This window comes from Cuculus canorus, chromosome 25 (assembly GCF_017976375.1).
Source record: "Cuculus canorus isolate bCucCan1 chromosome 25, bCucCan1.pri, whole genome shotgun sequence".
Classification (NCBI taxonomy): domain Eukaryota; kingdom Metazoa; phylum Chordata; class Aves; order Cuculiformes; family Cuculidae; genus Cuculus; species Cuculus canorus.
The window spans coordinates 3,236,776-3,263,584 of NC_071425.1; the positions used below are offsets into that span (position 1 = coordinate 3,236,776).

The window sequence follows — 26,809 nt, forward strand, 5'->3', positions numbered from 1 at the left end:
GCCCCTCACCGCCCTCCCGCCATATTGTTTGGCAGTTGCTCGTCTTGCCCCACCGCTCTCCCGCTCGGCCCCGCCCGCGCAGCTCTCCGACTGGCTGTGGGAACTCAGTCCCCGCCCTCTCCGACGCTGACTGGCTGTCTGGGACACCAGACTGCACTCTGATTGGCTGCTCGAGGCTCCGCCCCTCGAGTCGCTCATCATGCCCCGCCCCCTCTCGCCCGGCCACGCCCTCTCCCCTCCGATTGGCTGTCTCTGCTAAGGCTACGCCCCCTTCACCGTTGATTGGCTGTTGCCCGCCCTCTCATTGACTGCGGGCTGCCACCTGTCGCTCGGCTCCGCCCACGCCGTCTTCTGATTGGCTTACGTCACGCCCCTTCTCGATCCCGCCCACAAAGCTCTCCTATTGGCTGTCTCTGCCTAAGCCCCGCCCCCTCCGCTGTTGATTGGCTGCCGCCGTCCCCCCGCCCCCCTCCACTGGCTGCCGGCGGGGCGGCGGCGGCGGCGGCGATGGCGTTGCTGCTGGCGCTGTTGCTGCTGGCGCTGCCGGCGGCGGCCCCGGGGGACGCGCGGCAGGAGGCGGCGGTGCGGGCGCTGGCGCGGCGGCTGCTCGGTGCCCGCGCGGCCGCGGTGTCGCTGTCGGTGGAGGCGGCGCTGGCGGCGGGCGGCCCCGATCAGTACCGGCTGCTCTCTCCGCCCGGAACCGCCGTGGCTGTGGCCGTGATCGGTTCGAGCGGAGCCGCGGCGGCCGCAGGGCTGTACCGGTACCTGCGCGACTGGTGCGGCTGCCACCTGTCCTGGTCGGGGGCGCAGCTCCGGCTGCCCGAGCCTCTGCCCCGCCTGTCCCGGGAGGTCCGCGGGGCCGCCCCCGGCAGGTAACGGGGCTGCGGGGCCCCCGGTGCGGGCACGGCTCGTTGGAGGGACGGGAACGAGGAGAGGAACGGGAACGGGAACGGGGATGGGGATGGGGACAGGAACGGGGCAGAAACGGTAACGGGGACAGGAACGGAGGAACGGAAACGAGGACTGGAACGGGGATGGGCAAAACGGAGCAAAAAACGGCAAAAACGGGGATGGGGGCAAAAACGGGGATGGGGATGGGAACGGAAGAACGGAAACGAGAGTGGGAACGGGAACAGGGACGGCAGCAAAAACGGGAACGGGGATAGGAATGGAAACGGAGGAACGGGAACAAGGGCAGGAACAGGGATGGGGACAGGGACGGGGCAAAAACGGGAAAGGGGGAGAAAAAACGGGAATGAGGACGGAGGAACGGGGGAAGAACGGGAATAGAATGGAGGATCGTGAGCAAAACCGGGAATGGGGACAGAGATGGGAATGGCGACAGAGGAATGGGAATAAGGATGGGGACAGACGGAGGCAAAAACGGGAACAGGGATGGGGACAGGAATGGAGGAACGGGAACGAGGGTGGGAATGGGGATGGGGATGGGGATGGGGATGAGAACAGGGATGGGGGCAGGAATGGGGAAAAAATGGGAACAGGGATGGGAATGGGAACAGGAACGAGGGTGGGAATGGGTCTGGGGACAGGAATGGAGGAACGGGAACAGGGATGGGGATGGGGACAGAGACAGGGCAAAAATGGGAATGGGGTCAGGAACAGGGATGGGAACAAGGATGGGAATGGACATGGGGACAGGAATGGGGATGGGGATAGGAACAGGGTCAAAAATGGGAACGAGGATGGGGACAGGAATGGGCATGAGGATTAGAATGGGAATGGGAACAGGGATGGAGTTGGGAACAGGAACAAGGATGAAAATGGGGACAGGAACGGGAATGGAGACAGGAATGGGGACAAGAATAGGAATGGGACAGGGATGGGAACAGGGATGGGGATAGGAGCAGGGTCAAAAATGGGAATAGGGATTGGCATGGACATGGGGACAGGAATGGGGATGAGGATAGGAACGGAAATGGAGAGGGCTGGGGTTGGGAACAGGAATAGGTTTGAGAATGGGGACATGAATGGGAATGGTGATAGAAACAGGGGCAAGAATGGGAATGGGGCAAGGAGCAGGATTGGGGACGAGAACAGGGACAGGAATGGGAACAGGGACAAGGCTGGGAATGGGGATGGGAGAAGAGACGAGAGCGGTGACAGGACTATGGATTGGAATGGGGTGGACCCAGCCTGCAGCCTCCCCCCTGCTCTCCCCTCCCCAGGTACCGGTACTACCAGAACGTTTGCACCCAGAGCTACTCCTACCCCTGGTGGGACTGGGCACGCTGGGAGCGGGAGATCGACTGGATGGCGCTCAGCGGCATCAACCTGGCACCCGCCTTCGTGGGGCAGGAGGCGATCTGGCAGCGGGTTGAGTATCGGGGCGTGTGCGGGGCGGTGAGGGAGCCGTGGGGTGGCTGTGGGGCCGGCTGAGCCCCCACTGCCCCGCACAGGTATACCGTTCCCTCGGCCTCAACCAGTCTGAGATCGATGCCTACTTCACGGGACCGGCGTTCCTGGCTTGGAACAGGATGGGGAACCTCCGCGGCTGGGCAGGGCCGCTGCCACCGTCCTGGCATCTCAAGCAGCTTTACCTGCAGGTACCGGGGGCACTGGAGCTGCTCACACACCCTCTGCCCTGCGTGGGGCCAGGACAGCACTCGCAGAGGTTCTGGGGCCGTCACTCCCTTCCTCAGCTCCAGCAGTGCCCGGGGGGGACCCCAGCAGGGAGGTGAACACCCCTCTCCTCTTACTGTCACTCTCCTTCTCTGTTTCAGTACCGGATCGTGGAGAGGATGCGCTCGCTGGGGATGATCACAGTGTTACCGGCCTTCGCAGGCCACGTGCCCCAAGGGATTCTCCGGTAGGTGCAGCCCCATGAGAACAAAAGCCGGATTGGCGCCCCGGCTGTGGCTCCCTTCCCAGCATCTCCACCCTGGGCTCTTCTTGGGGTCCCAGCTCCCACCAGCATCAGCTGCACAGAGCACTGTTGGGGCCAATGCAGCTGTTGGCCCTCCTGTGCCTTCGCCGGCTTCCCGAGGAGGCTGCCTTGGCCCCTGTCCTGCTCCTGATTCCCATCTCCGGCACAGGGTCTTCCCGCGTGTGAACGCCACTCGCCTTGGGGGCTGGAGCCACTTCGACTGTACCTACTCGTGTATCTACCTGCTGGACCCGGAGGACCCCATGTTCCAGGTGATCGGGACCCTCTTCCTGAAGGAGCTGATCAAGGAGTTTGGCACAGATCACGTTTATAGCGCTGACACCTTCAATGAGATGACTCCCATCTCCTCTGACCCTGCGTATCTCTCGAGGGTCAGCAACGCCGTCTTCAGGTCCATGACAGGAGGTGGGTCAGCGCGTGGCGCTGGGGAGGAGGGAATGGCTGTTGGTGCCAGACCTTCAAAGCCCCCTCCAAGAGGGGTGGTCGGTGGCTTCACGGGACACCTGTGTGGCTTTGCTGAGAGGGGACCCTCACCCCATGCTCCTCTGTCCGCAGCTGACCCCGAGGCACTGTGGCTGATGCAGGGTTGGCTCTTCCAGCACCAACCGGACTTCTGGCAGCCGGCGCAGGTGCGGGCCCTGCTGCACGGCGTCCCCCTCGGCAGGATGATCGTCCTTGACCTATTTGCTGAGTCCAAACCTGTTTACCAGTGGACGGAATCCTTCTACGGGCAGCCCTTTATCTGGTGCATGCTGCACAACTTTGGGGGCAATCACGGTCTCTTTGGCACCGTGGAGGCCATCAACCACGGCCCCTTCGCGGCTCGCCGCTTCCCCAACTCCACCATGGTGGGCACCGGGCTGGTGCCTGAGGGCATCGAGCAGAACGACATGGTGTACGAGCTGATGAACGAGCTGGGCTGGCGCCAGGAGCCCCTCGACCTCCCCAGCTGGGTGACCCGTTACGCCGAGCGCCGCTACGGCGCCCCGAATGCTGCCGCCGCCAGTGCCTGGCGCCTGCTCCTCCGCAGCGTCTACAACTGCACCGGCGTCTGCGTCAACCACAACCGCAGCCCGCTGGTGCGCCGGCCCTCCCTGCACATGGACACGGAGCTGTGGTACAACGCCAGCGATGTCTACGAGGCTTGGCGGCTCCTGCTGAGCGCCAGCGCCGACCTGGGCTCCAGTCCCACCTTCCGCTATGACCTGGTGGACGTCACGCGGCAGGCGGCTCAGCAACTGGTGAGCGACTACTACCTGAGCATCCGCCAGGCCTTCCAGAGCCACGCGCTGCCGGAGCTGCTGACGGCCGGCGGAGTGTTGGTCTACGACCTTCTGCCAGAGCTCGACAACCTCCTCTGCAGCCACAGCCTCTTCCTGCTGGGCCGCTGGCTTGAGAGTGCCCGTGCCGTGGCCACCAGCGACCGCGAAGCCGAGCAGTACGAGCTGAATGCCCGAAACCAGGTGACACTTTGGGGACCCACTGGGAACATCCTAGACTACGCCAACAAGCAGCTGGGGGGGCTGGTGCTGGATTACTACGGTGTGCGCTGGAGCCTCTTCGTTTCTGTCCTGGTTGAGAGCCTCAACTCGGGTACCCCTTTCCATCAGGACCAGTTCAACCAGGCTGTCTTTCAGGTGGAGAGAGGTTTTGTCTACAACAAGAAGCGCTACCCGGCCGTGCCGGCTGGGGACACGTTGGAGATCTCCAGGAAGCTGTTCCTCAAATACTACCCCAGCGCGCTGCGACGCAGCAACGCTGGACCGGCGTGACTTTAGGCTGAGTCTCTGGAGCCTCCCCCGAGAGGGAGAGCAGACATCCCGTGCCTTTCGGTGTCCGGGCTCCCACACCTCCTGCCTCAACGCTGCGTCCCGGCCGTGCTGGAGTGAAGATGCAGAGCTTTGGTGGCCACCAACCAGCCTGGACCCAACCCCTGTGTGGGTTGGATGCGCGCAGAGGGAGGCTGGCAGATGGATGGGGAGCAGGTTTTTCTCCAGGGACCCATCCTGCGCCGTGCTCAGCCCTCCCTGGCTCCTGGCCCTGGGAAAGCTCGGCTGCCGGAGGTGGGAGCCGGGAGGTGAAGGTTCTGCCACCCCAGTGCTCCCAGCTGGAAGCTTGACAGGAGCTGGGATTGCTCAAGGACAAAAGGAAAGGACACGCAGAGCCTGGGGCTGGCGGAGAAGCAGCCGGGAAGGTGGCAGCGAGATGGGGCAGAGCAGCCCCTCCTGTGGGAGCGTGGGGATCGCTGTGCCGGACGCTTCCTACCCCATGAACCCCAGTGCCTGGGGGGGCCCTGCACGGCCCCGGCCACACTTGGTGCCTTTTGTATCGAAAGAAACTTTGCAGAGTTTTCTGTGGTGACACTGGGGTTGTGCTCACTGGGATGGGTTTATTTTAGGCCTTTCTCCCCACAAGTCGGGGCTCGGGGGCTGCGAGTAAAGACCTGGTGGTGAGTGCTCTTCTCTTCGTGTGCGTCCATCTCCTCTCCCCAGTGCGGGACTGGTGGGAAATGAGGAGTAGGGGAGCAGCACTTGGCCTTCGAGCCTCCATAGCTGGAAAAACACATTGTCAGGAGCGTGCCGGCAGCTGGGATGCCTTGCGTGGCACGGCACGGCGTGGCTGGAGCTGGCGCCGACCCCTGTCTTCGCTGCCCTTGTGCCCCAGAGCCTCCTCCTGGGGGTGGTCCTGGCTCTGTGGGGTCTTTATCACCACAGCTGCGCAAGCATTGAGCGTAGGGAGCGCCGGACGCCGCGAGGGAGGTGGGTGGAGGAGCCTTGAGATAAGGCGGCAGACACAACACAGGGGTGGGGGGCAAAGGAGGAACCCTCCTTCCCAGTCCTTTTTAAACGGCGCGGCCCCCCTCGGCTGCCACCGCTTTGCCATGGAGAAAACCACGGTGCTGATCACAGGCTGCTCCTCAGGCATCGGCTTGGGGTTGGCCGCGCGCCTGGCAGCCGACACCGCTCACAGGTTCAAAGGTAAAGGAGGGGGGACGATGCGCCATGGGGTGGCATCTGGGGAAGGGGTCTCCTGGGCCAGGCGGCAGCTCCAGAGGAGCCTGAGCTCACCACCACCACCACCACCACCACGGCGGTCTCTCCTCCAGTCTACGCCACCATGCGTGACTTGGCCAAGGAAGAGCGGCTGCGGGAGCGCCTGGGGGGCTGCTGCCCCAGCACGCTGGAGGTCCTGCAGCTCGATGTCACCGACCCGCGCTCGCTGGAGGCCGCGGTGCAGCAGTTGCAGGGGCAGCAGCAGCTGGATGTGCTGGGTATGGTTCTTCTCGGTGCCCCCGCTGTCCCCAAGGTGGCTGCGGGGGACCCCTCTGGGGTCACCGATCCTCACCGGGGCACGGGGAGCACAGGGCAAATCACGGGAGGTGCCGGCAGTCCCGGGACTGGGTTGGGAGATGTTCAGTAGAGCAGGAGATGGGTTTGGTGATGCTGAGGGTCGCTGCTCCATCACCAGGGAATGGTGTCCACATTCCCATCTTCTGGCACCTCGATGGTGCGGGGGAGCGGGCAGGGGGTGCTGTGGCCCGCTCACCGGCGCTGTGCCCGGCAGTCTGCAACGCCGGGGTGGGACTGATGGGTCCCCTGGAGACCTGCTCCGACCAAGCCATGAAGACCGTCTTCGACGTGAACCTCTTTGGGACCATCCGCACCATCCAGGCGTTCCTGCCTGCCATGAAGCGCCGCAGAGCTGGGCGGATAATTGTCTCCAGCAGCATCGGGGGGCTGCAAGGTGAGACCTGGTCCTGCTGCGGTTGGACCCATGGCATGAGGAGCTACAAGGAAGGGACCTGGTGTTCAGGGTGTGTTTCTGCCCCAGGGCTGCCCTTCAATGCCGTGTACTGTGCCAGCAAGTTTGCGGTGGAGGGGCTGTGTGAGAGCCTGGCCATCGTCCTGCAGCCCTTCAACATCCAGTGAGTCCCGGCAGAGCCACGGGGATTGCGGCTCTGTTCTCCACGTGCTGGGATGGAGGTGGAGGGATGCTGGGATGGAGGTGGTGTTTGGGATGGAGGTGGTGGTCAGAATGGAGGTGATGTTTGGGGTGGAGGTGATAGTTGGGATGGAGTTGGAGGTGGAGGTTGGGATGGAGTTGGAGGTGGAGGTTGGGATGGAGGTGATGTTTAGGATGGAGGTGATGGTTAGAATGGCGGTGATGTTTGGGATGGAGGTGATGGTTAGAATGGAGGTGATGTTTGGGATGGAGGTGATGGTTAGAATGGAGGTGGTGGTTGGGTTGGAGGTGGAGGTGATGTTTGGGATGGAGGTGGAGGTGGTGGTTGGGATGGAGGTGATGGTTAGAATGGAGGTGATGTTTGGGATGGAGGTGATGTTTGGGATGGAGGTGGTGGTTGGGATGGAGGTGGTGGTTGGGATGGAGGTGGTGGTTGGGATGGAGGTGGAGGTGGTGTTTGGGATGGAGACGGAGGTGGTGTTTGGGATGGTTGGGATGGAGGTGATGGTTGGGATGGAGGTGATGGTTGGGATGGAGGTGGTGTTTGGGATGGAGACGGAGGTGGTGTTTGGGATGGAGGTGGAGGTTGGGATGGAGGTGATGTTGGGGTGAAGGTGGTGGTTGGGGTGAAGGTGGTGGTTGGGGTGGAGGTGAAGGTGGTGTTTGGGATGGAGGTGGTGTTTGGGATGGAGGTGGAGGTGGTGGTTGGGATGGAGGTGATGTTGGGGTGGAGGTGAAATTTGTGATGGAGGGTACCATGGTGGCTCACACACTTGGCTCAGAGCTGCTGCCACATTCCTTCTCGCAGTGTGACACTGGTAGAGTGCGGACCCGTCAACACCAGCTTCCTGGCCAACCTGCAGCGCCCAGACCCTGAGAGCAGCGAGCTGCAGGGGTTGGACACCAAGACGCAGAATCTCTACCACCGGTACCTCCAGCACTGTCAGAGCTTCTTCTGCGAGGCGGCCCAGGAGGTGGAAGAGGTCCTGCAGGTCAGTCCCTGGGCTGGGGGGTCCAACAGGGGGGCTGTGCCTGTGCCGGGATGGATCTGATCCCTCTTCCAGGTGTTCCTGGAGGCCATCGGCACCCCCTGTCCTCCCCTGCGTCGCCTCACCACCCAGCGCTTCGCCTCGCTCTCCCGCCTGCGCCTGGACAGCCCCAATGGCTCCATGTACGTCCAGGCCATGCATGACTTCGTCTTCGGCCACGGCGAGGCCAGTGACGCCAGCGAGCCCCAGCCCTGAGCAGAGCCGCCGTGATGCCGGGGTGACTGCCCTGGGGTGCGGACCCCCCGTCCTGCAAGCGCAGAACCTCAACCCCGCGGTGTCCATCCCATCTGGAGGGGTCTCACTGCCATCGTGGCACCAATAAAGCCGCGTTGCAGCTCCTGGCTCTGTCCCTCCCATCCTGCCCGGTCCCTGGTACCCAGTGGGATTCAGTCCCTGGGGCTCCCCTGGTCCCCCGCGATCCAGCTGGGAGGGATCAGCCCCATCTCGGGGATCCGTTGGGGTTCAGTCTGGTTCCTGGCAGGGATCAGCCCCATCCTCGGGGACTAGCGGTGTTCATCCCGGTCCCCAACGGGGGTTCATCCCAGTCCCCAGTGCTCGGTGGGGGTTCATCCCGGTCCCTGGTAGGGGTTCATTCCGGTCCCTGATGCCCGGTAGGGGTTCATTCTCGTCCCCGGAGGGTTCATCCCGGTCCCCAGTGCCCAGTGGGAGTTCATCCCGGTCCCCAGAGGGTTCATCCTTGTCCCCGGTGCCCGGTAGGGGTTCATCCCTGTCCTTGGGGGTTCCCCCTGTGCCCGGTGGGGTTCAGCCCGTTCTCCGGTGGCTCCCCTGGTTCCCACGCTCCGTTTGGCTCCCGGTGTCGCAAGCGGGGATTCAGCCCGGTGCCCGGTAGGGGTTCATTCCGTTTCCCAGTAGGCTCCAGCCCGGTTCCCCGTGCCCGGTAAGTATCCAGCCCGGTCCTCGGTGGGGCTCAGCCCGGTTCCCCGTGACCGGTAGGGGTTCATTCCGTTTCCCTCGGGCTCCAGCGCCTCCCCGGTACCCGATAAGGCTCCATCCCGATGCCTCCCTTGCGCCCCCCCCCCCTCCCGGGGCTCTCCCCTTTCCCTCCTCCGGGGGGGCGGAGCCGGTTGGGGGGGCGGAGCCGGTTGGGGGGGCGGAGCCGGTTGGGGGGCGGAGCCGGTTGGGGGGCGGAGCTTGCGGGAGCGATGGCTCCGTTCGGCTCGGGGCTGCTGGTGCTGACGGCGCCGCTGTGCTCGCTGCCCCGGCGGGCGGCGGCGGCACTCTCGGCGGCGGCGGGACTGGTGTCGGGGCCGCTGTACGTGCACCTGCAGCCGGGGCTGTCGCTCGCCGCCCCGCGGCCGCTCCCCGCCGCTCCGCCCGCCGGTCCCGCGCTGCTCCGAGCGTTGGCGGCGCTTTACGAGGCGGCGGCGTCGTCGTCGCGAGGGGACCTGGATCTGCGCGTCCTGCTCGGTCCCGGCCGCCGTCTCGCCCACCCGCCGCTCGTCCTGCTCGCCCAGGAGCCGCCCGGGCCGCCGGGGCCGCTGCAGCGGGGGCTGCGGCTCTTCGCCTCCGCCGCCTACGGCTGCGCCCCCGGGCTGCCCGCACTGCTGCTCGGCGGCACCGAGCGCCCCGGTACGTGACACGGAAGGGAGCCCCGAGCCGGTCCCTAGGGCATTCCCCCATCCCGACCCCGGTGTAATCCCCCAACCGGTCCCTGGGGCATCCCCCCATCCCGACTCTGGTGCTTTCCCCGGTGCAATCCCCCAGCCGGTCCCTGGTGTATTCCCCCGTCCCGACCCCGCTTTGAGCCCCAAGCCCGTCCCTGGTGCGTTTCCCCGATCCGGACCCCGGTGCGATTCCTGCTTTAATCCTCGGTGCGGACCCCGATCCGATCCCTGGTGCAGTCCCGCAATCTGGACCCTGATCCGGACCCCAGTGTGTTCCCCAGTGCACTCCCCAGTTGAGACCCCAGTCTGGACCCCGGTGTGTTCCCCTGTCTGGACCCCAGTGTGATCCCCGATACGGACCCCGGTGTGATCCCTGATCCAAACCCCAGTGCATTCCCCGGTGTGACCCCTGATCCAGACCCTCGTGTGTTCCCCAATGCGATCCCCAATCCGGACCCCGGTGCATTCCCCGGTGTGATCCCTGATCCAGACACTAATGCAATAATCCCTGCTGTGTTCTCCAATGTGGACCCTGATCCAGATCCCGATCGAGACGCCAGTGCATTCCCTGGTGCTATCCCCAATCCAGACCCCCGGTGCAGACCCTGTTCTGGACCCCCGTGCGTTCCCTGGTGCATCCTCCAGTGCAGACCCCGATCCAGATCCTGGTGTGTTCCCCAATCTGGATCCCAGTGCATTGCCTGATACGGATCCCAGTCTGTTCCCTAGTGCGTTTGACGGTGTGTTCGCCAATTCGGACCCTGGTGTGGACCCCGGTGTGTTCCCCAGTGCAGACCCCGGCACAGCCCCCAGTGCATTCCCTGGTGCAGACCCTGGTGTGTTCCCTGGCACAGACCCCGACCTGGATCCCAGTGCAGACCTGGATCCCAGTGCAGACCTGGATCCCAGTGCAGACCTTGACTCGGTGCTCCCCAGCTTCTCTGGCGTGGTGGTCGGCGGCACCTTCGACCGCCTCCACTGTGCCCACCGCTTCCTGCTCAGCGCCTGCTGCCTCCTGGCACAGCACCGGCTCGTGGCCGGGGTGGCTGACGGGAATCTGCTCCGCCGTGAGTATCAGGGCAGCCAGCACCGTGCGGGAGCAGGGGGGAGATGGGGGTGTCGGGGAGGTTTGACTGTGATGGGACACAGAGAGAGGTGGTCCAGGCTCCCTGTGGTGTGTGAGGGCCTGGCCATTTTGCATCCAAGACACTTGGGTGTCCTAGTAGGGTGACGGTGGGGATCTAGCATCCCATCCGGAGCAGCAAGCACGGGTGCTGCGGGTGCAGCAGGGATGAGGGGAGATGGAGGAGGCAGCCTCCAAGTGTCACAGATGAGTTTCATCTCCATCACCCTCTGCTCCAAGACAAGGAGGCTGAGGGGAGACCTTATCGCTCTCTTCAGCTCCCTGAGAGGAGGTTGTGGTGAGGTGGACGCTGTTCTCTTCTCCCAAATAACAAGTGATGGGACAAGAGGACATGGCCAGGGGAGGTTTAGATTGGATATTAGGAAAAATTTCTTCACTGAAAAGGTTCTCAGGCACTGGCAGAGGCTGCACAGGGAGGTGGTGGAGTCCCCATCCCTGGAGGTGCTTAAAAGACGGGCAGATGAAGTGCTCAGGGATGGTTTAGTAGTGGACAGGGATGGTTGGACTCCATGACTCAAAGGTCTTTTCCAACCGAATGATTCTATGATTCTGTGATTCCGTGTTGTTAAACAGACACTCTCTTGCTTCTCCACCCTCCTGGCACCTGGCAGACAAGGTCCTGATGGAGCTGATCGAGCCATATGAGCTGCGAGCGGCGAAGCTGCAGGAGTTCCTGGAGGACGTGAAGCCCTCTCTGTGTTACGACATTGTCCCTCTGGCCGACCCCTATGGCCCCTCGGTGACAGACCCCAACCTGCAGTGCTTGGTGGTCAGCGAGGAGACCCGCAAGGGAGGGGAGGCTGTCAACAAGAAGAGACTTGAAAATGTAAATGCCTGTGCTGGAGCCCGTGGGCTGCCCTTTCCCTTCCCTGCATCCCCGCCTGCCTTTGGCTGTGGGCACATTTGGTCTTGGTGAGCAGACGTGGCTGTTCGGTGCCACCATGTGCCCCAGCCCATGCTTTAGGGCAGGATGCCCGTGCCTGTGTCCACCAGCAACCTGCAGAGGGGTGCTTTGTGTCCCTGGCTACATGCGTCCCAGTGGCGGTGGAGCAGCCTCTGCACGTGGCAGGACCCTGAGCAGTGCCACCAGCTCTGCATGCATGGGGAGGGTTGGGATTGTGCCGGGAACGGGCCACTAGTGGGGACGGAGCTGCCCCATGGGGACACTGGCAGCAGCCACAGCCTTGTTTGTGCTGCTTTGTTCAGACCTTGACCTCCCACCAAGCCTCCTTCCTTCCACTGCGGGGCTGACACCCTTGGGGGGGGTATTTTCTCTCGGCAGGGGCTCCCCGAGCTGGTTGTCTACGAGATCCTGTTGATGAAGGACCCCGACCACGCTCAGAACGAGGAGGAGAAGATCAGCTCCTCCAGCCTCCGGCAGAGGCTGCTGGGGACGTTGCTGCGTCCACCACGGGTGAGGGGGGAACACTTGGAGAGCTGTGGGCTGCGAGGGGTGACGGTGTGCCTGGCAGGAGGGCTGGCAGGCTTGGGGCTGGGGAACCAGCTTGTCCCCGTGCACAGAGGGGCAGGTTTTGGGGGACGCCTGCCTGCTGGCTCAGGCAAGAGCCGGGTCCTGCTCTGCAGCACGAGGAGCTTTCAGGCCCCTCTCAAGGCTGGGTGGTCGAGGTCCTCCTCGGGCAGAGCCCGCGTCATCTGTCTGCTGGCAACAGCTTTCCTTCTTCCCGTAGCAAAACCCTGCCTTGCCTTCACACCCATACGTGATCGGCCTGACTGGAGGAACTGGGAGTGGAAAATCCTCCATCGCTAAACTCCTGGGGCAGCTGGGAGCGTTCCTCATCGACGCTGACAAGCTGGGCCATGCTGTCTACGTCCCCGGTGGCCCTGCCTACGAGCGGGTGGTGGCAACCTTTGGGGCAGGTAGAGCCGCCGAGGGCTGCGGAGAAGACTGGGATGAGGAAGAGGAGGAAGGGGTGGCATCGTCCCAGGGAGCCGTCCTGGCCTGTGCTCTCCTCCCCGTGGGATTTTGGCTCCACGTCAGGCTCTGTAGCCGATTCAGTGATCGTTGGGTTGGGGCCAAGCAGGGCAAACCACTGCTTTCCCAAAATCTTGCCCATCCTGTGTCAGAGCCGCTGAAAACTGCCTCGTGGAAGGCTAAATCCAGCTGTTATTTGTCTAGGAAAAGTCCTTCCCAGTCTACTTCCTGGAGTAGAGTTGTCAGGCCAGATCCTGCAGCTCTTTTCCAGGTCCCTTGGAGGGCCCCATGTCCAAATCCTTTCACTCTGACCTCGGCTGCCGCAGGGAAGTGAGTAGGATTCATTCCTCCCAAACCTGTTCTGCTTCTGTCTTGCAGAGATCTTGAATGAAGATGGGACGATTAACAGGAGAGTCCTTGGAGCCAAAGTGTTTGGAAACCAGGTGAGAGCATTACAGAGCCTGTCAATATTTAACCTGCTCGGCGGGGAGCTCTGCCTCTGTGCTGAGGCTCTTTAATTTTCAGCCCTTTGAGCTCGTGACGCCTTCCTGACTGCACTTTCTGGCAGTGACATACAGACAGGACACAGAGATCTTGTCTCTAAAGCCATCAGCAGCCGCACAGGACACACTCCTGTCACCCCAGCGGCTGCTGCTGCCTCCGTGTCCCCATCCTCGCACATCCTTCACCCAGTGCGGAGCAACAGCCCTGACGTACGAGCCGGTGCTCTGTGACCCCTGCGTGGTTTGGGCTCGTCCCCAGTGGGGCTGAGTGATGCGACAGCCAAACTGGGCTCTATTGGCCAGGCCGGCACTCGGCCCTTCGTTCAACCCCCAGCTTGGGCATGAAGGCAGCTCAAGGGGTTCCCCCAGTTGGGTGCTGCAGCGTGGGAGCTCGCCGTGCTGCGGGGTGGGTCTCTGCAAAGTGCCTTTTGCGATGGATACTGAGGTTCTGCTGTGCCTGGTAGGGAAAGGAGAGGACTAGGAAAAAAAGAGCCTTGACCCCATCAGCAGGCATGAGTGGCTCCTCAGCTGGAAGCTCCTTAGAACTTGGCAAGGGATGCCATGGGCCACATCCCTGAGATTTAGCAGGTTCTTTGGTTGCCCTCTGACTGATGCTGCTCCCTTGTTGGTGCCCAGGGGTTCTGAGGGCAACTAACTGACTCCATCGTGGACCTTTCTAGGAGCGGCTGAAGAGTCTCACAGACATCGTGTGGCCTCAGATAGCCCAAATGGTCAAAGAGCAGGTCAGGGAGGCGGATGCTCAGGGTAAGTAGGGCAGCTCGAATCGCAATACAAAGGTCGGAGTTGAGTGCGTGGTTTTCTGCAGCACGACACGACCCAGAGCCCAGGAATCTGCTGCTGTTGGCAGCACTACAAGTATTGTCCATGCTCCGAACCCGCTCTTTTCTGCGGGGCAGCTCACTGGGGATTTTCACCAGCGTGTCTGAGCAGAACCCTGGGGCTCACAGCTGGGACCTTCAGCTCCCTGCTCTGCAGGGCGGTGGAGGTTGCTTTCTCTTTCCCTCATGACTGAAGTTCGGATTTGGTGTAGCGCTCCAGCCGCGGTGTGTATTCCTTCTGGGAGCAGTTTTCCAGCTGTTGGGAGATGCTGTTGGGAGGAATTTGGCTGCAGGCACTGGGCCTTGGACACCTACCGCCCCAGGTGTGCCCTTTAAGCAAACACAGCCTCTGCCTGCTGTTCTCTTTTCCACGTGTGTTTCTTTGGCTCCGTGGTAAAGCATCCATGCTGCCAGTTTGCAGGAAGGGCTGGTTTCCGTGAGCGTGAGTGGACTGGCTGGGTTGGATCCTGAGGAGCAGTAGCGCTTGCCTTGTGATTGCCAGGTAACGAGGAATGTCCTCCTTCCCTAGGAAAGGCTGTGTGCGTGCTGGACGCTGCCGTGCTGCTGGAGGCTGGCTGGCAAGACATGGTCCATGAGGTGTGGACGACCATCATCCCAGAGGAGGAGGTGGGTGATGCCCCTTGGCCCATCCCTGGCTGTTGGAGTTTGTTCTCAGCTTCTCCAAGCACCTGAGTGTCCTCTTTGAGCACTTGAGTGTCCCCTCTGGTCCTGCCAGGCGGTGAAGCGCATCATGGCAAGGGATGGGCTGAGCGAGGAGGCTGCCCGCAGCCGTTTGCAGAGCCAGATGACCAACAGCGAGCGCGTGGAGCAGGCGCAGGTGGTGCTGTGCACGCTCTGGGAGCCGGATATCACCCGTAAGCAGGTAGAGCCCGGGCTGGGATCTATCTTGGTGGGGGAAGAGGTGGTGGGTGACCATGACAGGGACTGGAGGGCTCAGTGTTATGCACACGCGGTGTGCCTGGGTGTGCGGCTCAGCATCCAGGCTGCCTTTGCACAGCCACAAGGGATGCATTTAGGGATGTGAGTGCAAGCAGGGAGAGGCCAGGAAGCGTAGAACCTGCGGGTGGCACCCCTGCCTGTGCTGTTTTGCCACTGGCTTTGACCCTGACCTGACCATAAGCTCTGAGGGCCACCTTGTGTGGGTTCTCTGGCAGGTGGAGAAGGCTTGGGACCTCCTGCAGCAGCGCCTGAGCCAGGACCGCAGCCAGTGAGGGGGTCACGGTTCCCTTGACCATCATGTGCTGATCCTACGTGGGCAGGACAGGAGGTGAGGGCCTGTGCCGCGCCATCAAATGCCATCAATGAGCAAGCCGTGCCAGGGAGGAGTGCAGGGTGGGGACTGAGCCCACGTGCCACGTCCAGCCCCACGGTGGGCTGAGGGGCTGGGGAACCTGCCATCCCCTGGTGAGCGGGGAGATGTCACAGCAGCTCCTTGGACTGCAGGACTGAGACCGCACCGGTGCCTGGGACTCCCTGTGTGACAGTAAAGTGGTTTCTCCCTCCGCACGTATCTGTGTGCTGCTCCCATCCCTGTGTCCCAGCCTGGCCCCCATCCCAGCCACCCCCGGCTCCTGCTGTGGAGAGTGACAAGATTTTAAAACAGGTTTATTTGTGATATATCTCCCCATCTTCACAGCAAAAACTTTTCTTCCTAAGATCTCATCTCAATCTCCCCTCTTTCAGCTGAAAACTGTTTCTCTTCATCCTTTCCCTGCACTCCCTGATCAAAAGCTCCTCCCCAGCTTTCCTGGAGCCTCTTTCAGCACTGGAAGCTGCTCTAAGGTCTCCCTGGAGCCTTCTCTTCTCCAGGCTGAACAACCCCAACTCTCTCAGCCTGTCCTCCTGTAAGAGGTGCTCCAGCCCTCGGATCATCCTTGTGGCCTCCTCTGGACTCTGACAGCAGCGATGGGCAGCACATGGGGCTCGAGGCCCTGATGTTGGGGCCAAGGTGACGCTGCGGGGTTGGTCCTTCCCGCCAGTGCTGTGTGGTGATGATGGCACCAGCACCGAGTGGGAGGCCTGGGCTCTGCGGTCATGGCAGCGCTGGCACCGAGCAGGAACTGGGCTTTGTGATAGCAGAGGCTGCGGCACCGAGTGGGAATCGGGCTCTGTGGGGAAGAGCAGCTGGAAAGCTGCCCAGCAGAGGACCTGGGGGTGTTGGTTGGCAGTGGCTGAACAGAGCCAGCAGTCCTCCAGGTGGCCAACAGCATCCTGGCTTGCATCAGCCATGTTGTGGCCAGCAGGAGCAGGGAAGGGATCGTCCCCCTGTGCTCAGTGCTGAGGAGGCCGCACCTCGAATCCTGGGTTCAGTTTTGGGTCCTTCATTCCGAGAAGGACCTTGAGAAGCTGGCGCGCGTCCAGAGAAGGGAATGGAGCTGGGGAAGGGGCTGGAGAATAAGGATTATGAGAGCATTTGAGGGACCTGGGGCTGTTTAGCCTGGAGGAGGCTGAGGGGAGACCTCATTGTTGTCTGTAACACCCTGAAAGGAGTTTGTGGGGAGGTGGGTGCTGGGCTCTGCTCCCAAGGAACAAGCGATGGGATGAGGGAATGGCTTCAAGTTGCTCCAGGGGAGGTTTAGATGGGATATTGGGAAAATTTCTTCACGGTAAGGGCTTTCAGGCCTTGGCAGAGGCTGCGTAGGGAGGTGGTGGAGCCTCCATCCCTAGAGGGAGCTAAAAGCCGGGCAGATGAGGTGCTCGGGGATGGATGGACTCCCTCCTCTCCGAGCTCTTTTCCACCCGCGCGAGGCCACGTGGCGGGGACGAGCGGTCACGTGACGGGGGACGGTCACATGACCAGGGGAGAGCGTGAAAGGAGCCCACGTGACCAGGGCCGAAGATGGCGGAGGCGGCGGGGGCCGAGGAGGCGTGGGGGAAGGTGGGTCCGGTGAGAGGCGCGGAGGGGTCGCCCGGGGTGAACCGGGGCCTTGGTGGGAGGCTTTAGGGGGGGGCTCCGGGGCCGAAGAGTGGCGCTGGGGCTCGGGGGGACTGCGCGGGGAGGCAGGGGCCGGGCTGGGGCTCAGGGGGGCGGGGGGGAAGCTGGGGGCCGGGCTGGGGCTCAGGGGGGCGGGGGGGAAGCTGGGGGCCGGGCTAGGGCTCAGGGGGGCAGGGGGTGAGGCCTGGACCAGGGCTCAGAGGGGTTGTGGGGGCAGCTGGGGCTGAACTGGGGCTCAGAGGAGCTGTGCTGGGGCTGAGGGGGAAGCTGGGGCTGAACTGAGGCTCAGAGTGGCTGTGTAGAAGCTGAGGCTGAGCTGGGGCTCAGAGGGGCTGAGAGGGAAGCTGGAGCTCAGGAGTGGAGCTGGGGGCCGGGCTGGGGGTCAGAGGGACTGTGAGGGGAGCTGGGGGCCGAGCTGGGGGTCAGAGGGACTGTGGGGGGAGCTGGGGGCCGAGCTGGGGGTCAGAGGGGCTGTGGGGGGTGCTGGGGTCCGGGCTGGGGGTCAGAGGGACTGTGGGGGAAGCTGGGGGTCAGAGGGGCTGTGGGGGGAGCTGGGGGCCAAGCTGGGGGTCAGAGGGGCTGTGGGGGGAGCTGGGGGCCGAGCTGGGGGTCAGAGGGACTGTGGGGGGAGCTGGGGGCCGAGCTGGGGGTCAGAGGGGCTGTGGGGGGAGCTGGGGGCCGAGCTGGGGGTCAGAGGGGCTGTGGGGGGAGCTGGGGGCCGAGCTGGGGGTCAGAGGGGCTGTGGGGGGAGCTGGGGGCAGGGGTGGAGGTCAGAGGGGTTAGGGGGGAGCTGGAGTCCAGGTTGGAGGGAGCTGGAGCTGAGCTGGGGTGGTAGGGGAAGCTGGGGCTTAGAGGGGCTGGGGGGGAATTGGGGCTGAGCTGGAGTTGGGGGGGAGGTTGGGGAGGGCCAGGGCTTGAGTGCCGAGGTGTGAGGCTGGGGCTCAGGGGGCTGCATGGTGAGGCAGCGGCTGGGCTGGGGCGCAGGGGAGTGTTGTAGGGGCTGCTGGGGTTTGTGGGGAGCTGGTGCTGGGCTGAGTGTGGAGTCTGCAAGGGAGCCAGGGCTTGGGCTGAGGTGGGGGGCTGAGGCTCAGTGAGCTGCAGGGGAGACAGGGGCCAGGTTGGGTGGCTGTTCCAGGGGCTGCGGGGGGACGGGGCTGCGTTTTCCTGCTCCAGCTCCTCTGACCTCTTTCCTCCCATGCAAGGTGGACACAGGCTGCAGTGACAATGGCCTAGACTCGGGTAGGTGCCAGCAGCAGCCGCTTGGTGTGAGCGTGGCAGCGGCTGCCTAGTGACCCATCCACCCCATCCCTCTGTGCCTGCTCACACGCCCTGACATTGTCGCTCACCCTGCGAAACCTTTTCTTCCAGCGCTCTTCATGGAAAATGTTACGAAAGGAAGCATAGTGTCACGAGCCAACAGCATCGGCTCCACCAGTGCCTCTTCTGTCCCCAATACAGGTGGGCCTGTGGGGCTTGTCCTCTGCAGCTGTGGGTTTTCCTGTTCCCTGGGTTGCCCAGCATGGAGCGCTGCCTCCAGCTCTCACCACTGGGCTGAGGATGTGAGCGCAGCCATCTCTCTTGCGCGCTGGGAAAGATTCCCAACCCTAGGAGGGAGGGAAGATGGTGGGGAACAGTATTGGGTCTCTGTGGTTTCCAGCAGCGTTTGAGGTAGGGAATTGGTCAGATTTTGATGCCTTCCCAAGGGTGGCGCAGGCATATTCCTGTGCCCAGCTCCGTAATGGAAGGGAAAGTGTTGGAAGTGCCCCTCTGAGCATCAATAGAGAAGCTGGGGAGAGGCTTTTGATCAGGGAGGGCAGGGATAGGATAAGAAGAATGGTTTTCAGCTGAAAGAGGGGAGATTGAGATGAGATCTTAGGAAGAAATGTTTCCCTGTGAGAGTATGGAAACCCTGGCCCAGGTTGCCCAGAGCAGTGGTGGCTGCTCCATCCCTGGAGGGGTTCAAGGCCAGCTTGGATGGGGCTTAGAGCAACCGGATCCAGTGGGAGGTGTCCCAGGGCTTTGGAACTGGATGGGCTTTAAGGTCCCTTCCAGCCCAAAGCATTCCATGATTCTATGATCTGTCCTTGGCCCAATCTCCTGGAGCCAACTGCCGCCATGGTGCTGTCCTGGGCTTGGTGTGATCCATAGGCAGCAGGAGACGGAGCCCAGATGGCACCTTGAGCTGTCGCCCGCTCCGTGCGCCTCAGGACCTCACTGGTCAGGCTTCCTCTCACTCAGGCAAGTTCTCTCCCTACAGATGACGAGGACAGCGATTACCACCAGGAGTCCTACAAGGAGTCGTACAAGGACCGGCGCAGGCGGGCACACACCCAGGCAGAGCAGAAGAGACGAGATGCCATCAAGGTAACCCTTGCGTGCTGTTGGAGCGCAGTGGCTTGCTGGTTCCCTGGCCCTGCAGCACTGAGATCCCTGCTGTTTTCGGCACCTTTCCCTTTGCTTTGATGCCAGATTTGCCCTCTGCAGACACGAATGGGCTGCAAAGCCACCATGGCGCTGTCTGGCTGTGTGGTGGGATCTGGGATTTGATACCTTTTGAAACAACCAGTCTGGCACTGCTCATCTCCAAACGCCTGAGCTGTGGCTCTGCTTCCCTGCAGAAAGGCTACGATGACTTGCAGGCCATTGTTCCCACTTGTGAGCAGCAGGATTTCTTCATAGGCTTCCAGAAGCTGAGCAAGGCTATCGTCCTCCAGAAAAGTGAGTCTTCATGGTGGAGAGGGAGAAGAGTTTGCTACCAATCCCCAAAAATGTATTGCCGGAGCTGTGCAGCACAGGGGTCTGGTGCTTGGGAACCTTATGGGGTGACCATGTGGAGGGACCTCAAATGCTGGCCACCTTCTCCCAAGTAAGGAGGAATAGGATGAGAGGAAATGGCCTCAAGTTGCACCAGAGCAGGTTTAGATTGGATATCAGGAAAAATTTCTTTACTGACAGAGTGGTGAAGCCCTGGCAGAGGCTGCCCAGGGCAGTGGGGGAGTCACCATCCCTGGAGGAGTTCAAAACACACGTAGCTGTGGCGCTTGGGGACATGGTTCAGCAAGGACAGTGGGGCTGGGCTGACGGTTGGACTTGGTGATCTTAGACGTCTTTTCCAGCCTTAAGGATTCTATGACTCTATGATGCTGCCCGGGCTTGGGCAGCTTCTGTGGGGATCCGGGTGCTTGTGTTGCTCTTGAGGCCTCACTTTGCCTTTTCATGCTCAGCCATCGACTACATCCAGTTCCTGCACAAGGAAAAGAAGAAGCAAGAGGAGGAGGTTTTGATCCTGAGGAAAGATGTGATGGCCTTGAAGATCATGAAAGTGTAAGGGAAGAGCTGTCGGTTGCTTCTGTTTCTTCTGTCCTTGCGAGGCTTCGTGGGTGCACTCAGCACTCCGCAGGGTGATGGCACCCAGAGTTCCCAACCTGTCTTTGCCCACTGTCATCATTTCTTCTCCAGCAGCTCATTCCTGTGAGCCTGTCTTGGTCAGTTGGTGGAGTTTGGCATGAAGGTGGACCTGAATCAGAAAACCAATCAGCTCCTAGTGTCAGGAGCAGCTGCCACTTCCCAGTGATTATTTCCTTGAAGGATCTTCTGTAGACACGTGGTCCTGTCCCTCCGTGCACAGTTTGCCGTGGCCGGCGACAAGCAGTGAGCTCTGCCCTGCGTTGCGAGGCTTCGTTCCACTGAACACGGGGCGTTTGCTTTCTTTCAGGAACTACGAGCAGATTGTGAAAGCACATCAAGACAACCCAAACGAGGGGAAGGGCCACATCTCTGATGAGATGAAGTTTAATGTTTTTCAAGGCATTATGGATTCCCTCTTCCAGTCCTTTAATGCCTCCATCTCAGTAACGAGCTTTCAGGAGCTCTCAGCTTGTGTCTTCAGCTGGATTGAAGAACACTGCAAGCCTCAGGTGAGTGCAGGCGGCTCTTGTGATGGCAAATAGAGCAGAGATCGTTGCACCCAGCTGGAGTTCAGGGCTGGCTGTGGCTGTTCCCTCTCCTGGGCTTCCGAAGGGTCAGCATGACTCGTGCTGGATTGGGGCAGGGTGGGAGATGGTGCCAGAGCTCTGGATGCTCCCTCTCATCTGCTGGGCTGGTTTGATGCCGAAAGCTGGCCAGGGTGAAATGGTTCCTGAGGGTCCCGCTTGGTCTCTGTCACTCTCTCAGGACACCTAAAGGTGTTTTGGGAATTGGGAAACTACAGCCGGGCCTGCTCCTTGTCCTGCTACGGCTGCCCAAGACCCTGCGGCCCAGGTGTGGCAGTGGGAGCGTGTCCTGTACTGGTGAAGGGTATTCGGCACTGTGTGCGCCAGCCTGGGGTGATGCTGCAGCTTGTGCCTCTGTCGGCAGCTGCTCACCAGGAACAGGCTGTTTCTCCATGGGAACAACTGACTGTGTCTCCTTTCTGCTCCAGACGCTGCGGGATATCGTCATCGGGGTCCTGCACCAGCTGAAGAGTCAGCTCTACTGAGCCTCCCCACAGCGCCTATGGAAATGGGCACATCCTGCCCAGGGCTGGGCGCCAGGACAGGCGAGGCCATCGCCCTTGCTGCTGTTCCTAAAGTTTCTCTGGATTATTTATTGTATGAACCACAAAACCAAACCCGGGCTGTGTGGACACCGCTGCTCCGCAGCCTATCACCACCAAATAGTTGTAGGGACTAAGAAAAAGACAGGGGAAAAGAAAAAAAGGTGTGTGTGGAGTAGAGATTAAGGTGCCAGGAAGGCTTCTTTGGCTCTTGATGTTCCCTGGTTTGGATGCTGCAACATAGGAAAGTTCAAGCTACTGCCTCTGCCCGCATTAAAGTAGCAGAAAACCCATTTTGGGATTGGTTTTTTAACACAAAATCATCCTGCCAGCCTTGTGTTTGTGTCCCTTTACCGATGCAACAGAAGCCCTGGTGTGGAACCCTGCAGTGTTTCACAGGGCAACAGGATTTTGCCCCGGCAATGTTGTTTTGTGGTGCAGAAAATCCTGGCCCACAGGCGCATGGATTCCAGTGAGGGCTCTGGAGCAGGATGGGGGACTTGAAAGCGCCGGAGACACTCTCCCAGAAGCAGCCTCCTGCCTGGGAAGAGACTGTGGAGTTTCACAGCCCTCACACACACAAACCCAACATATTTTTCTATTGTGAAAAGTAATTAAATAAATTTTGCTGAGCGTTTTAATGATTTTTTTTTCTGATTTCATTTCTGTTGCTGAGTTCTCGGAGCGGGTCAGAGACAGAGATGTCAAAGCCCAGGTTCGCTGCTCCTGGCTCTTACCTTCCTCACCCAGCAGCCCAGGCCTTGACCTGGGAAACACCACGGCTGGCCCAGAGCCCAGTGGTTGTCGTGTGGCGGGAAACGTCTGAAGCACACGCCGAGCTCTGCATCCATAACAGTCACCAGTTTATTCCCTCACAGAGGCAATTACTACCTTTTCCTACTTGAACACCAAGGGCTCCACAACAGTGCGTGCATCTCCCTTTCCCCCCAGCCCCACAAGCTGAGGGAGGAGGAAAAGGATCCTCCCTCTGCAAACAAACAGTCGCAGTGCTAAGCAACTCCCTCCAATGCACTGTGAAACAAATGCATACAAACACCCAGGACAAGCCCAAGCCCTGCAAAAAGAGGGGGAAAAAGAACCCAACTACTGACTTTCACCATCAGCTCCAGCTCCTTCTCCCTGGTGCAAAACCCACGAGCGCCTCACACAGCCTCCGGCAGCGTGACGTGGTGATCCTCATCCGTCTCTATCCCAACCTCCTCCTGTTCCAGCATAGAGCGGCTCAGCAGGGACAGGCAGGCAGAACCCGGGGCCGCGGGCCTGAGCTACGCTGCGGTACTTACAAAGAATTGCTTCTTGCTTTTGGGGTATCCCTCCAGGATGGCGTCCAGCAGCTCGGTTGCCTGGCAAGACACGACTGCCGTGAGGGCTGCAGCACACCACGAGCACCAGGCTGCTCCCAGTTCTCAGGTGTGTCCCTCCCCCCAGCGCAGGAGCAGCTGTCCCCAACACAACGGGAGCCCAGTTTGTCTCCCAGGGACTGGCAAAGCCCCACAGGAACGCGTGGGCACTGCAGTGACACAGCCTTTTCCCAAGGGATTGTCCTGGTACCCTCGAGTCTTTGGGAAAGTGCTGGTCTCTCCGAGCTGGATGCCGCATCCCTGTCAGTGTCACCCAGCGTCACTGCAGGCCTGTCACCGTCACCTCTCGGTGCCAACCACCCACCCTACGTGATGGCACGGCCGTTACCATTCGCTTCCTCCTCCGCCACTCCTTGCAGTACAGCTTCTGCTCGCTGCAGACCTGCCGATGGCGAGGCAAAGTGAGAACCAGGCAGCCGCTGCCCCGTGAAGCCACCCCACACCTTAGCGACGGGAAAATCCCTGGTGTCACAGACCCAAAGACACCCCGGCAGCAGCCAGAGGGAGATTTAACAGCATCGGTGGCTCACAAAACCCCCACAGGGACATGAAACACTTTGTGAAATGCATCACCCTGGACAGAAGATTAGTGGATCCAGTGCCGGTGACTGCCCAAAGTGAAGGTTTGCAAAGAAGACACAGCTCAGGCTACTCCCTAAAGGTCCCCAAGGCCAGGTTGGATGGGCCTTGGGCAGCCTTATCCAGTAGGAGGTGTCCCTGCCATGGCACAGGGGGTGGAACTGGATGATCTTTAAGGTCCCTTCCAACCCTATCTATTCTGTGATTCTAAGGCACTCTGAGGTCATCGCCATTGCATTCTGTGGCTGGTACAGGCGCTCTGTGGAGCAGCTCAAGGCCCACACAGCCCCTGCCACTGTCACATCAGCCCTGGCTGGACTGGGGACTCAGTAACCTGGATGTCAGGACAAATCCAGCCCTAGCTCTGCCACCACCGCCGACCCCTGGCAGCTCTTTACCTTCTCTTTCTCCTCCGGAGTGACGTGGTTGGTGGCAGACTTCATCCTCTTCAGCTTCTCTGAGTAACTGTCGCACTCCCTTCGCAGCTCCTCCAGCTCCCTGGCCATCTCGGTGGTCGTCATGGAGCTGTTTAGGTCCTTCAGCTCTGCCAGAGTGGCACTGATCACCAGAAGAGCCAAAAGCCAGGGCTGCTCGTTCCCGCAGGGCCCTGGCCGCTCCTGGAGCTCTGGCGGCTGGATGGATGCACTCACCTGCCTCCAGCTGCCGGCATTTCTGCTGTAGTGCCTGCACCGCGGCGGCACGTGTAGTGATCTCCCCATCCAGGCTGCGGAGCTCAGCCTCGCTGGCAGCTGGCAACTCCTCCTGCAGCGAAGCAGAGCAGGGGGTGAGGAACGATCTGTGAGCAGAGCCGGCACTCAGGGCCGAGCCTCACCTGGTTGGCAAAGTAGATCTTCTGCTTCCCGTATGTCTTCTCCCGGATGTGGCCCTGCTGTGCCAGCTGCTCCAGTGCCTTCACCACGGCCTGCAGGGCCGTTGCCGTTAGCTGCATTCTGGGGCCCGTGCTCCCCACCCTGTCCCCACACCCCTCAGGACCCTCCCTGCCCCGATCCCGGTCCCATCTTCCCCATGACCTTCCTCGCCCTGGTACCGGTGCCATCTTCCCAAGGATCCTCTCCGCCCCGGTTCCGTGTTCCCAAAGACCCTCCCCGGCCCCTGCCCCATTCTCCACCCCAGCCCCAGGTTCCTCAGGACCCTCCCCACCCCGGTCCAGGTCCCGTGCCCCCCAGGACCCTCCCTGCCATAGCCCCACTCCCCGTCCCGACCCCGTATTCCCCGCCCCAGCCCATGTTCCCCGGCCCGGCCCCGCTCACCGCCTTGCCCAGCCCGTGCTCCCGCTGCAGGTTCCCGAAAGCATCCTGAGCGCTGTAGGGCCGGTTCTGCTCCCGTAGATACCGCAGCAACACGGCGGTGGGGCCTCCTGCGGGACAGCGCGCCGGTCACCGAGGCCGCTCGGGGCTCACCCGCCGCCCGGGGCTCGCCCGCCGCCCGCTCTCACCGCCCACCGCTGCGCCTTCGCGGCCCTTGCTCATCTCCCTCACCCCGCGCCTGGCCGCCGGCGATGACGCACTTCCGGCGCGCCGCGCGCTCCTGCGGGGGGGGCAGAGGGGTGGACCTTGATTGGTCGAGAAGGAAGAGAGATGGGCTCTGATTGGCTGCTCGGAGAAGGGATGAAGAGAGGAGCATTCTGATTGGCTGCTCCGAGAAGGGAGGCGGATCCTGATTGGCCTCAGGGGTCCCAGACCCTCACTGGCTCCCGGGGGCAGAGGGGAGGCCCGCCCCGGTATAAAGTAACCGGTTACCGGGCCTGAGGCTGAGCGGGGGCTCACGCAGCTCTACAACAGCCAGAGGCAGCAGGACAGGGCTTCCCTGCAGAGAAGGGCGTTCTTGGCTGCAGAAATAGGATCGGAATAGCTTTTTATGGCTTAGAAAAAGCAGTGGGAAAGCTCAGGGAGGGACTCGTGCCATCCCGATGACAAAATATCTCTCCCTGCCAGCTGCTGGTTTGTCTACGTGACTCCAAGCTCACCAGGCTTGGTCCTGGGGGTCTGAGAAGGGTCCTGCAGGCGCCCTAGAGGGGTCTTGAAGGGCTCTGGAGGGGTCTTGAGTGTCCTAGAGAGGTCCTCAGGGTCCCTGAAGGGGTCTTGGGCATCTCGTAAGGAGTCCTTGGGGGCTCTAGAGGGCTTCTGGTGGTCCAAGAAGGGTCCTAGGAGGCTGTAGAGGGGTGCTGGGGATCCCAGAAGGGACACAGGGGGCTCTAGAGGGGTCTTGAGTGTCCTAGAGGGGTCCTAGGAGTCCCTAAAGGGGTCCTGAGGGTCCTAGAATGGTCCTAGGGAGCTCTAGTCGGCTCTTGGTGGTCCTAGAAGGGTCCTGGGGCTCCCTAGAAGAGGAGCAGCCTGGTTACCCTATCACAAAGGATGCAGGGGGAGTTGGAAGCTCTGCCAGGAGCCACATAGTCTTCAGTGCCTCCTCCAGCCTGGGCCCTGCAAAGAGCAGCCTGACACAAAGAAGATCCCTCCTTGTTCATAAACCAAAAACCCCGCTCAGCCGTGTCCCAGCACCTCTCGAAACAGATGTTCTCCCCACTTAAATCTGTCCCAATAAGATACACCAAGCCCAAACAGTTAACAAAGCCAACATTAACAGAGAGGTCCAACAAGTGGAGATCTCACTGTGGAAGAGGAGGAGAAGGGGCTACAGACTCACCTGTAGTGCAAGAGGGAAGGAGAGAGCAGGGACTTGGGCTGGCTTTTATCCCTGCCCTTCATTGCTGCAGGTCCAGAGGCGCCTTTGCAGAAGCAATAATTTTCTGAACAAGCTCATCTTGAAAGCAAACCATCACAGCTGATGATATGGGTTGAGCTTTGGTTTCCATCACTGCTGCCTTTTCATTTCCACCTTTGTTCCATGCCCATTCCCCAATGAAGGCTTCTTCTGAGCCCTGAGATGAAAGGCCCCAGGATTTCCAGGGCAGGAACGCAGCCCTGAGGATAGACTCAGCTCCAGCGCTGGTCAGGTCTGGAGCACATAAGTAATGTCAGCCTGGGTCACTCTGATGGGGCTGTTTGAAGCTTCATTCTCAGGCTCCTCATAAATGTCCCTGTGCACTGCTTCCTCTCTCTTCCCTCTCCCAAGTACCCTCTGACTTTGAGACATATCCTGCTACAGCCAGTCCTCATGCACAGGAGCCCTTGGGCTTGGATGATGGAGCTTCTTCCTGAGAATGACACTTCTAATACCACACCAGAGTGACCCAGGCTGACACCACTTATGTGCTCCAGACCCGACCAGCACTGGAGCTGAGTCTTCCGCCCACAGGGCTGCGTTTCTGCCCTGAAAATCCCAGGGCCTTTCATCTAAGGGCTCAGAAGCCTTCACTGGGGAATGGGCATGGAACAAAGGTGGAAATGAAAAGGCAGCAGTGATGGAAACCAAAGCC

At 61.2% G+C, this 26,809-nt stretch overlaps 5 protein-coding genes across 9 annotated transcripts; 4 read left to right on the top strand and 1 right to left on the bottom strand.

The window, feature by feature from the left end:
- Positions 1-480: 480 nt before the first annotated feature.
- On the top strand, positions 481-5,325 carry NAGLU (N-acetyl-alpha-glucosaminidase). The gene is made up of 6 exons (XM_054088683.1): positions 481-872; positions 2,187-2,334; positions 2,418-2,564; positions 2,742-2,827; positions 3,054-3,310; positions 3,461-5,325. Exons 1-6 carry the CDS (start codon positions 508-510, stop codon positions 4,675-4,677), a joined length of 2,220 nt encoding a protein of 739 aa, XP_053944658.1. The 5' UTR covers positions 481-507; the 3' UTR covers positions 4,678-5,325.
- A 13-nt stretch (positions 5,326-5,338) lies between these two features.
- HSD17B1 (hydroxysteroid 17-beta dehydrogenase 1) lies at positions 5,339-8,593 on the top strand. The gene is given in 6 exon segments (XM_009555388.2): positions 5,339-5,940; positions 5,943-6,176; positions 6,470-6,649; positions 6,737-6,830; positions 7,677-7,860; positions 7,933-8,593. Coding segments are annotated over 6 exon segments (1,398 nt in total). The 5' UTR covers positions 5,339-5,414; the 3' UTR covers positions 8,113-8,593.
- Positions 8,594-9,043: 450 nt separating this feature from the next.
- On the top strand, positions 9,044-15,497 carry COASY (Coenzyme A synthase). Of its 3 annotated transcripts, none has more exons than XM_054088727.1 (10): positions 9,044-9,507; positions 10,397-10,609; positions 11,298-11,512; positions 11,969-12,100; positions 12,375-12,564; positions 12,998-13,062; positions 13,803-13,887; positions 14,491-14,588; positions 14,698-14,836; positions 15,137-15,497. In XM_054088727.1, exons 1-10 carry the CDS (start codon positions 9,081-9,083, stop codon positions 15,211-15,213), a joined length of 1,641 nt encoding a protein of 546 aa, XP_053944702.1. In that variant the 5' UTR covers positions 9,044-9,080; the 3' UTR covers positions 15,214-15,497. The 3 variants fall into 3 exon arrangements, with proteins under 3 accessions (XP_053944702.1, XP_053944703.1, XP_053944704.1); XM_054088728.1 differs by having other exon boundaries at positions 14,698-14,844; positions 15,137-15,485; XM_054088729.1 differs by lacking the exons at positions 14,491-14,588; positions 14,698-14,836; positions 15,137-15,497 and adding an exon at positions 14,174-14,476.
- A 1,152-nt stretch (positions 15,498-16,649) lies between these two features.
- Positions 16,650-22,048, top strand: MLX (MAX dimerization protein MLX). Its single transcript, XM_054088732.1, has 8 exons — positions 16,650-16,860; positions 18,120-18,156; positions 18,286-18,375; positions 19,175-19,281; positions 19,536-19,635; positions 20,142-20,241; positions 20,633-20,834; positions 21,338-22,048. Exons 1-8 carry the CDS (start codon positions 16,822-16,824, stop codon positions 21,392-21,394), a joined length of 732 nt encoding a protein of 243 aa, XP_053944707.1. The 5' UTR covers positions 16,650-16,821; the 3' UTR covers positions 21,395-22,048.
- Positions 22,049-22,154: 106 nt separating this feature from the next.
- PSMC3IP (PSMC3 interacting protein) lies at positions 22,155-24,960 on the bottom strand. Of its 3 annotated transcripts, XR_008453603.1 has the most exons (9): positions 24,869-24,960; positions 24,684-24,790; positions 24,245-24,334; positions 24,063-24,174; positions 23,811-23,956; positions 23,138-23,215; positions 22,756-22,815; positions 22,564-22,674; positions 22,155-22,292 (listed from the first exon to the last, which is right to left on the bottom strand). XR_008453603.1 is itself a non-coding variant. In XM_054088734.1 (8 exons), the coding sequence occupies exons 1-8, from the start codon at positions 24,900-24,902 to the stop codon at positions 22,615-22,617; spliced, it is 663 nt and encodes a 220-aa protein (XP_053944709.1). In that variant the 5' UTR covers positions 24,903-24,960; the 3' UTR covers positions 22,299-22,614. The 3 variants fall into 3 exon arrangements, 2 of the variants coding, with proteins under 2 accessions (XP_053944709.1, XP_053944708.1); XM_054088734.1 differs by lacking the exon at positions 22,155-22,292 and having other exon boundaries at positions 22,299-22,674; positions 23,162-23,215; XM_054088733.1 differs by lacking the exon at positions 22,155-22,292 and having other exon boundaries at positions 22,299-22,674.
- Between the last annotated feature and the right edge of the window lie 1,849 nt (positions 24,961-26,809).

Bases quoted from the DNA above. Each gene is read 5' to 3' on its own strand.
- NAGLU (XM_054088683.1), top strand. From the start codon at position 508: ATGGCGTTGCTGCTGGCGCTGTTGCTGCTGGCGCTGCCGGCGGCGGCC. The intron at 2,828-3,053 runs GTAGGTGCAGCC...TCTCCGGCACAG, and splicing joins GTGCCCCAAGGGATTCTCCG to GGTCTTCCCGCGTGTGAACG. The intron at 3,311-3,460 runs GTGGGTCAGCGC...CTCTGTCCGCAG, and splicing joins CTTCAGGTCCATGACAGGAG to CTGACCCCGAGGCACTGTGG.
- COASY (XM_054088727.1), top strand. From the start codon at position 9,081: ATGGCTCCGTTCGGCTCGGGGCTGCTGGTGCTGACGGCGCCGCTGTGC. The intron at 12,101-12,374 runs GTGAGGGGGGAA...TTCTTCCCGTAG, and splicing joins CGTTGCTGCGTCCACCACGG to CAAAACCCTGCCTTGCCTTC. The intron at 14,589-14,697 runs GTGGGTGATGCC...TGGTCCTGCCAG, and splicing joins CCATCATCCCAGAGGAGGAG to GCGGTGAAGCGCATCATGGC.
- MLX (XM_054088732.1), top strand. From the start codon at position 16,822: ATGGCGGAGGCGGCGGGGGCCGAGGAGGCGTGGGGGAAG. The intron at 18,157-18,285 runs GTAGGTGCCAGC...CTTTTCTTCCAG, and splicing joins TGACAATGGCCTAGACTCGG to CGCTCTTCATGGAAAATGTT. The intron at 19,282-19,535 runs GTAACCCTTGCG...GCTTCCCTGCAG, and splicing joins AGAGACGAGATGCCATCAAG to AAAGGCTACGATGACTTGCA.
- PSMC3IP (XM_054088733.1), bottom strand. From the start codon at position 24,902: ATGAGCAAGGGCCGCGAAGGCGCAGCGGTGGGCG. The intron at 23,957-24,062 runs GTGAGTGCATCC...CCACTCTGGCAG, and splicing joins ATGCCGGCAGCTGGAGGCAG to AGCTGAAGGACCTAAACAGC. The intron at 22,816-23,137 runs GTGGGTGGTTGG...GTGTCTTGCCAG, and splicing joins CGGCCGTGCCATCACGTAGG to GCAACCGAGCTGCTGGACGC.